Source organism: Cyprinodon variegatus, unplaced genomic scaffold (assembly GCF_000732505.1).
Source record: "Cyprinodon variegatus isolate N-32 unplaced genomic scaffold, C_variegatus-1.0 Scaffold57, whole genome shotgun sequence".
NCBI classification, from domain to species: domain Eukaryota; kingdom Metazoa; phylum Chordata; class Actinopteri; order Cyprinodontiformes; family Cyprinodontidae; genus Cyprinodon; species Cyprinodon variegatus.
The window spans coordinates 623711-633371 of record NW_015150510.1 but is presented as its reverse complement, the minus strand read 5'-3'; the positions used below and the strand labels follow the sequence as shown (position 1 = coordinate 633371).

At 38.2% G+C, this 9661-nt stretch overlaps 1 protein-coding gene across 2 annotated transcripts in view; it reads left to right on the top strand.

Annotated features, from left to right (window-relative positions):
• LOC107082623 (TSC22 domain family protein 2-like) overlaps window positions 1–9661 on the top strand; it is a 60601-nt gene that overhangs the window by 28886 nt on the left and 22054 nt on the right. Inside the window, exon 2 of one of the 2 annotated variants that reach the window (XM_015371399.1) lies at window positions 3318–3392. The exons of the other annotated variant lie outside the window; for it this stretch is intronic. Within the exon in view, the coding sequence (XP_015226885.1) occupies window positions 3318–3392 (75 nt within the window). The remainder of the gene's footprint in view (window positions 1–3317; window positions 3393–9661) is intronic. 2 annotated transcript variants of the gene reach the window in all.

The following is a 9661-nucleotide window of genomic DNA, read 5'->3' as shown; positions in this document are numbered from 1 at the left end:
CAACACTTGGCAACTGCCTGCAGGTGAGCCCCTGATTGGCAGAATCAATTATTTTGTTGGAATAGAGACAGGAGCCCCCAGTGGCTTAAAGATGTAGTGTTGCTTTAATAAAAAATGGCCAGGCAATGTCCCCTCTGTGTGCCTGATATTAAAAAGGCTTTTTACTTGCATTGTTCATTTCATAGGAATGCTGTTTCACTAAAAGCTTTTTTAAATGGATTAATTGAAATCAGGTAGTAAAATAACTTACAGCTGTAGCTCTAATAGATTAACATGCCCTTCCCAGTTGGCTTTGTTAGCCTAAGTGTTTGTCATCGCCCACAGTTTACACAATGTCGGCCAGTATTTCTGAATTTTCCTTGTTCCGTCGTAATTATTTATTTTTCTTTTTTACCAAAGCAGTTCCAGCTCACAACCACAGCCGCTGTTGGAGCTACTTCCTCCCTAAAAAGTCTTTCTGTTAGCACCTAGTCGTGGTGTGTTAACTGACTGTTTTTCTGTGTTTCATAATATTTTTCATTTTCCACAGCACAGAGGTGTGGCTCTTGTCTGAGGCTCTTTTCCTTCCAGGACAGAGTAGGGATGTTAAGATTGATGGGTTTGCATGGATTAGCAGAAATGCATGCGAGAATAAATAGAGCAGCTGTGAAAAGATGCAGTTTGGGGGATTAGATTTAAACTGGATTCCTTTAATAACAGGATTCTCTGTGGTGATATACCTTACTGTTGACAGGGTTTTTACCCCAGCATGTAAATGAAGGCTGTTTCTTCTAAGGAGAAGATCCAGAGGCAAGGCTAGAGGCGTTTAAGCATGAATTAGCACAGCTCATCTTATTCCACTCATGAGCGACATGTGAGCGTGAAGGTCTACCTGTAACCTGGGGCTGGGTGATATCAAGATCAGACATTGAGATATATTTGAGCTATATCGCGATAAGTGATATATTCACGATGTGTTCAAATAACTCCACATTGTTGCATGTTACAAAAGACATTTTTTGAACTAGGGGTTTCTTTGTTTTCTTAAGGCCAATTTATGCTTCTGACACATAGCCTCTGCAACCGTCAAATCCGTCCCTGTGCATGACCATGCCTCCCACGCAGAGGTTCTGCAGCCGTCATCCCGCACCTCAAACGCGTCGGACAGTCGCAAAACCGGGCAGACCTCAAGTGGAAGTGCGCAGACAAAAAGCAGCTGTGATTGGTCCTTGGTATGCCTTTCTGGCTGTCTGTGTGGTCGTCCTTCTCGATTCGGTGCCGAGGCGCGCCATTTTTAAAAACCGAGGAACAATTACAATGGACAACAACGACGAAAGGTTAATCAAGGAGGTTCGGAAGTATAACCACTTACACGATGCCTCAGACAAATTATGTAAAGATGCCAATGTCTCTGCCAACTCCTGGAGGGAGATCAGCCAGAACCTGTTCCTCTTCGATGTCTAGCAACTAGGGATGGAACGGTTTATGAAAACCGTCCGAACCGTTCGGTTCGACTGTCTCGGTTCGATTCACGTGGGTTGCGTTCAGTTCATGCGCGGCTCCTTTTTCTCATAGGCGATGCGTGTACACTCCAGAGCAGAAGGTGGCAGTACTGCGACCAAAGCCAACCACCAGTAGTAAACAAGAAGAAGAAGCGAAGCAGCGTAGCCGGGTGTAGCAGAAAAAAATCTGTTGTTGTGGAGAATTGTGTGGGTATGGCGAGTGGGAAAGAACAGGAGTTGGAAGACGCGCCAGCAGCACTTTATAGGTCTGCTGTATGGGACCACTTTGCATTTAGAGTGACCTACGATGACGGCGGAAAGAAAGTTGTGGATAAAAACGGTGTGCAAGCATTGTGCAACACGTTTTGTTTATGCTAACAGCAACACGACCAACATGTCAGGCTAACAATCAACATATACCGAACCAAACCGAAAACCGTGACCACGAAACCGTGAACTAGCAACTCTAGATCTATCTCTGAGACCGTGATATCTTGCAGATGCACCATTGTCGTTTTAATAGATAAACACTCCCGCCGGCGCCGCTGAAGCTCTCGTGACCATCCGCCTAAGATCTCGCGAGTTCTCCAATAGCCCCCCCCCTGCGCTTTGGCGGGAAACTGCTGTGCGTCCCTAGAAATTCCAGACCGACAGTGCAGAAGAATACCAGCAAAACTGGTTCGCGACCAGACCCAAGCAACATTTGATGTGTGCGGTTGCAGAAGTATAATCTGCCCTTTAGCCTTCATTGCTGTTTGGTTAAGTTTTGTTTATTCATTTTTTTTTTTTTTCACGACTTTTCTTTTGCGTTTAGAACTTCTTAAAATCCGATATGATGACTATATTGACACGATAAGATATAGGCAGGCGTGCCTGAATCTGCCCACTGTAGGTGTATTACTGCCCCCTAAAGGGCTGGAGGGACATAAAGTTACTAATTTTATTTTACCGTTTGTGATTTAAAAGGGTTTTGTTTTTTCAAGCTTCAAATATAGATATTATAACAGATCATGTTTTCTCTCTACAAATAAAAAAGTGATTCAGCAAAATTTTACTCAACATAAGTGTATTTTTTTATTATTGTTTTGTATTGAGCAGGTAATTAAGACAATTTGCCAATGGAATTAGATAATGAGTTTAAAATAAGAAAAACACGTCTATAATCTAATTTCAATTGCATAATAATTCTTATTTTAAGGGATAGAATACTCCATCTGTTGGACAATCGTAATATTTACCTGCTCAAATTAATTTATGGGTTCATATTGCTTACAAGACTAAATTTCATTTCTCACCAAAGGTAAAAGAAAAGTTCTTCTGGTATGTTTGTTATAAAAGAATATATATTTTTTACTTAATTCTGGAAATAATTTAAATGTGTCTGTTTTAAAAGTACAGAAGATCTGATCTCTGCAAATATTTGTCATACCAAAAGGTTTAGAGCTCAAGAATTCGGAAGCAGCCCCGTGTCGCTATGCTAACCTGCTCTATTATACAGTCAAAAAACCCCCAGACTAATGCTGAAAAATGCTGCAGAGTAGGAGTTTAACATGTGAGAATGATTACACTCTCAGATTGTCTTTTTTTAAAGTAGCACAGCTTGTGTAACTCCAGTTAACTGGCTGTAGGACAGAGGCCCATAAAGCTTAAGTAGCTGTCCCTACCTTTCAACATCTGCTCCTCTCCACTTAGCTTTGCATTTCTGTCTTTAAAAGTCATAAAAACTAGTCTTCTAATGTGAATTTAAAGTATTTTTCTTAAATCCATTCATTCTGTTTACCCTGTTTCACCTCTTCACTGTTTCTCTTCTCTCTTCCTCGGATGTGGTTGACACAGGAACCCCTCCATGGCTTTCTACCAGGCCTTCCAGTCTGGAAGCAGATTAAGAGACTCAAAGGCTCACAGTGATAGGTACAGTACTGCGCTGGATTGGACTGGGCAGGCCTGCCAGAGTGTAACAAAGCGTGTGCAGTGTTCAGCAGCAGTGAGCTTTGCTTTTGACACGTGCATGGGTTGAGTTTGGAAACAAAGCTTGGCAGCGAGCGCAGCGTTGGCCTGTAGGCTTCTCAATAAGATCCCTCTCTTTAATTCCCTGCAGGCATTCTTCAGTGCCTCCAGTGACATCATGTAACACCTCTGTCACTAGGAAGTTATGAGGGGCTGTTTTTTTACGAGCTTTGCTAACAGATCTACGCAGCAGGATAATTGCTCTGATCTCCAGTTTCAAAGATGAAGGAGAAAGAACACGGAGGCAAACAACTCAAATGGTCCGACTGGTAGTGGGATTAGAAACCAGTTCAGCCAGTCCTCACCTCTTTTTATTCATGTAAAAAAAATGGAGGGAATTCTTTGTATTTTTTTTCTTCGCTGCAACCTTCAAATGTTTGACACTTTGTCACATTGCAGGCTGACTGTATTTAACTTGGGTTCGAGGGGACACAAGCCGATAAAACACCTGAAGGTTGTTGGGGTTTAACGACCCATCCGCCTCCTCGAGTCAAGAGCTTTTCGATCTAAATATTTTTCAGGAAATGCTTTTAAATTTTGGCCCATTCCACTTAAAATCTGTCCAATTAAGTGGAGAACAACTTTCTAGTTTTTGCACCAGTGGCGGTTCTAGACTAAATGTTCCGGGGGGCCAGCGTGTTTTCATGGGGGCACAGAAAACCATGAAGCAAGAAAAACCTTGCAAGTGATTAAAATATATTAAGAGAGCTGCATAAGGGGGAATTTCCATTCAATTAGGTTTAATTGAAATTATGTCTTCCAACTGAAAATATTTATTTTTGGCTTGAAAATGTTCTTTTGGATTGTCGTTAAAATAAAAATAAAAATACCTTAGCATAGCAAAAAAAGCAACTCAAAAAATCGTAGCTATATAAATATCTAAAAGATCAAATACAGCTATTATTTGGATTGTTAGGTTAATATACATTCATAATTTAGGAATTTTACATATTTTAAAATTAATTCAAGTTAAAATGACAGTTTTCTATAAAATCTGAATTATAACTCAAGAAAAACTGATTAATTCAGCTGTATTTTTTTAGATTTGTTTTGAAAAAAAAAAACATTTAGCAGATGAAAACTATCCTATCTCAATACTACGGAAGAGGATTAGGGCCACTGAAAAAAAAATTAATAAAAGTTAACTGATTTTTAAATTTTCTTTCAGTTATATATGGGAAAAAAGTCAGAATTCTGATTTTTTTTCTCAGAATTCCAACTTTTTCTCAGAATTCTGACTTTAATCTCAGAATTTTGAACCTTAATGTAGATGGGCACCATGAAGGCAGAGATGTGGGAGCACTCAGCTTCACTGACAAAGATGTGAGTTGTTTGAGGTGGCCAGTGACACATTGGTGGAAAATGACGGAATTGGGCAACTTTTTACGTGTCTGAGGGGTCCCCTCATTAATGGAGGAGCAGAAGGTCATTTAAACAAGAGAGCTAGTCTCTAAAACAGACATGGCTATGGCTTGATGCTAACATGTTTGTTAGCTGACCGAATTCTGAGAAAAAAGTCAGGATTCTGAGATTAAAGTCAGAATTCTGAGAAAAAAAGTCAGAATTCTGACTTTTTTCCCATTTGAAACTGAAATAAAATTTAAAAATCAGTTAACTTTTTTGTTTTTTTCAGTGGCCCTAATCCTCTTCCGTATAATACCACTGAAGCTATCACCTTAGTTTTTTTTTAGAATGATTAGTAAGACGGAATCTTTTAAAGAAAAAAATAAAAAATTAACCATGTCTCTTCCAGCGAATATCATTGGAATTTCTTTTAGTATTATGTCTTGGGCACAGGGGCCATAACAGTGGCCAGGGAATGATCTACAGGGGCACTGGCCCCCGTTGGCCCCCGTCTAGAACCGCCCATGTTTGGCACAGATTCTAAAATAGCTTTGGCTTAGGACTTTGACTAGGCCATTCTGACCCAGGAACATGCTATGATCTGAACCGTTCCCTTGTATTTGGATGTTCAGGTTTGCTGTAATCTGACCAGCAGCTTCTCCCTCATGCTTATTTAGTTAAGCTGAGCTCTGAGAGATGCTCAAAGTTTAGGTTAATTGGTTTCATAACGTAATCCTGCGTTACAGCAGCTCTTCACATCTTTACTAACCATCTCCTCTGGTCTTTATGATGTAAGGTGTGAATTTGGTCAGTTATTGTTACTGCAAGCAAAGAGCACGTTTTGTACCGTAAATGGAAATAAAAAAAAATTCAGAAATTTAAAACTTTTCAAAAATGTTTAAATAAAAGCAATTTCAGAGTAACTTTGTCCTTTTCTTAGATTATGCTATTTTATTTTTTTCTTCTTTCTTTTTTATTTATTATTATTATTTATTTATTTTTGTTTTTTCAGATTGAGTTTTCCTTCTTTTCAAACTGAATTTTCCAGATCCCATTCTGTTAACTTGTGAGGAGGGGCTTTCCTGTGGAGTTAGCTGCAAAGACATATTTCTGTTGTCAGATTATTTACCTTTTCAAATTTGTATCACTTTTTATCACCATTTATTGTTATTTTACAGATTTTATATTTTCAAATAAAATTTTTTACTAGTTTCTATGGAAGAGGATTAGGGCCACTGATAAAAAAAAAAGTTAACTGATTTTTTTAAATTTTATTTCAGTTTAGTATGGGGAAAAAAGTCAGAATTCTGAGATTAAAGTCAGAATCCTAAGATTAAAGTCAGAATTCTGAGAAAAAAGTCAGAATTCTGAGATTAAAGTCAGAATCCTAAGATTAAAGTCAGAATTCTGAGAAAAAAGTCAGAATTCTGAGATTAAAGTCAGAATTCTGAGATTAAAGTCAGAATCCTAAGATTAAAGTCAGAATTCTGAGAAAAAAGTCAGAATTCTGACTTTAATCTCAGAATTTTGAATCTCAGAATTCTGAGTTTTTTTCTCAGAATTCTGACTTTAATATCAGAATTCCGACTTTTTTCCCATACTATACTGAAATGAAATTAAAAAATCAGTTAACTTTTTTTTTTTTTTCCCAGTGGCCCTAATCCTCTTCCGTAAGTTTCAGATTAAGTTTCATGAACAAGATTCTTTTTAAGTTGACTTATCTGTTTTGTAAAACTCAATATGAAGACGAGAAATTAATAAAAAATTATTTTAAAAATGCAAAAATACACTTTTCTTCTTACTGACTGAAAAGCCTTACATTGAAAAAATGTCTGCTATAAAGTTTTTCTTTTTTATTTACTTTACAACCTTTTTTTAAAAAACGTGGTTTTTTTGCTTGCTACAATAACGGAGCAAAATAGCCTCCATAACGATGTTGTTTGTCCTCCGATGTTCTCTTAATAACCTCTAAGACCCAGAGCAGAGCAGCTTCCTGTATCCTGAGAGTAAATCACACACCTGTTCAGATTTGGTGTTTAATTCTGACAGGTTGGGTAGAAGCTGTGACAGAGCAGTTAAGGGGGAGTCAGTAGATGTTCATACACCTTTTTAGTTTCAGTCCGTCATAAAGTGCAGCCGTTAAATTAAAATGAGGCTGAAAAATGTGTTTTTTCAGTGAAGTTTGTGAAGTCGTGCGAATGAACAAGAGTTTGTGTTAACCACCAAACTTGTACGTTAGGAGAACTCACCTCGCCTGTTTTCTTGTGTTCTGGTCTTAGTTTTATTGGAAAGCTGATGCAGATTTGGTGTATTTAGAGATGTCTCCTGTCTCCTATCGGGAATACAGAAGACAACATAGAAAACTAACTATAGGGTCTGTTAGAACTGATCGTTTATAAAGAGATTATAGATATATGCAGGCCTGCTGGTCTACCAATAAGTTTGATTTTTGATGTTTGCTCTGTCATGTTTTCATTCACATTTGCTTCTCTATCCTCCCTGCATGCACCCACCCTCCCACCTGTCAGAAATAAATACATTTACTAAAAGCAGATATTTAATTTTGTGACGTTTGGCTAAGGGTATCGTTCCTGATGACGGATTTATTTCATATTTTCTTTCAGCAGTTGGTTTGGGAATGCTGGCATGTCTCTTATCGCCAACCCCCTCAGCTGTTAGCAACAGTTTGTCTTAGGGAGTGAAAAGAATGAAAGAAAATTGATGTTTTGATGTTGTAATCAGCTACGCTGATTGGTCGATTTGAGCTGTGCATTAGTCAGACATTCAGGCAGAGGTCTTAATCAGCAGCAGCTCAGACGCAGGTTTGTTCTTCAGCTTTTTTTAACCAAACGTTCATTAAAAACGTGGTTTGACGGAGTCAACAGCATTTCAGTCCCTTTGAGTTTAAAATGAGTCTGATATCATAGAAGTGAAAGATGTGTTTTGATTTTGTTTTATTGCTTTTTAACATAGAAACTGTTTTAACATTTTACAAACCGACTTCTTTTCACAATAAGCTGCTTGTTAAATAGACATTCAGGTTTTTTTTAAAACACAAACTTCTCACCAGTAACCATTCAGTGTTATAAACATGCCATAAAAAAAACAATCCAATGGACTTTCAGTTTAATGGAGTTTAATGACATTTTGCTTCCCATCCAGGAAGCTTTTTCAATTCAAAATGTCAGAATTGGCTTTGAGTTCGAGGTTTTATACAGTAGCCCAACAAAGCCTTGTTTTGGCTTCGAAAACATACAAATTGAAACGGATGAACAGATCCACCCCTTTGGAATGGGGGTCGTTTTACTTCTTTGTTATCCTGTAATATTATTGACTTAAAATCTGTAGTCTAACGGACATTAATTCTGTATATATATATATTTGCATTCTTCACTATAAAATTCTTACGGTTGTATTTTTAGAGTGGACCAAAGCAAAGCCTTGTTTTGGCTTAGAAAACATAAAATTGAAACGGAGGAACGGGTCCACCCCTTAGGAATGGGGGTTGTTTGGCTTCTTTGTGTTAGCCTTTAATACCCCATACCTGTCTATTTCTCCTCTGAAACGGACAAAGACAGGTATGGGGTATTGCAGAATAACAAAGAAGCCAAACGACCCCCTTTCCAAAGGGGCGGACCCATTCCTTCGTTTCAATTTTATGTTTTCGTATCCAAAACAAGGCTTTGCTTTGGTCCACTCTAAAAATACAACAAACTTGGAAACAAAGTCCAGTGGATTGTTTTTAACTTTTTTTAATAACTATGACCTGGATGACTGAGAATCTTCAGCAGCATGTTATAAACATGTGTTTAATTCTAAATGACCTGTTAAAATACTTTCACCTGGTCAATAGGTGGCAGTAATGTTCAGTCATGATCGTAACACACAATATTATCTTTCTCCTTTTAGTTGTTGGTTGTTCTAAAGGTAAAATAAGTGTCAGAATGAAGGCTTAATTACTACTGCAAAATTATCCAGGACAGATTGTTCTATAATTTCACTGAATGTAGATTTAGAACCCCATGGAATTCTGGGGGATGTAGGCAAATCCTCCTATTGTGTTTAAGGGGGCATTGAAAGACAAAGTGGGTTTCACAAGCAGTCAACTCTGTCCTCACCCAGGTGGAAATTAGGATTTGATAAAATATTTTGTACTGTCAGCCAGAAATGCACCTGATGCCTCTATAACACCATGACGATGCCTAACGTACGGAAAATCGGGCAAAAACGCTGGATTACGTAAGATAAGTAATGGGTACATTTTGTATAAGTTATGAGAACGCTGAGGTACGCTGAAACACGCTGGCACACGTCGACATACGGCAACGACATTGAGAAATTGTTAGTGAGCTCAAAATTTGCCGACGTATGCCATATGTGGGGCATAATATACATGTATGTTGTCTGATTGTTGACATACGTTAAGTGGAAGTTACTCATAAGTCGTAACTTCTAGCTTATACAAACCCAGGGGGGCATTTACCATTAGGCAATACTAGGCAGTTGCCTAGGGCCCCAAGTTCCTGGGGGCCCCATAAAACTCTGTTAACATGTATGGTTTACACAGCTATTCCTTACTTGTTCATTTTAATTATGTTTTTGATAAAAAAATCCTTTCGCTAAAAGGACAGCAGCAAACCATTTGAAAAAAAATTATGCAAGGAGCGGTGTCGCTCTTTAGCGACTTTTCAGGGTCCTCTAGCACTTTAATTTCAAAAAAGGGCCTAGCGCCAAATCTAGCGACTTTTTTCTGCTACTGGAGACTTTGGCAACTACATTCATAGGGCCCCAAATTTCCTAAATCCGCCCCTGTACAAACCAATGAGTAA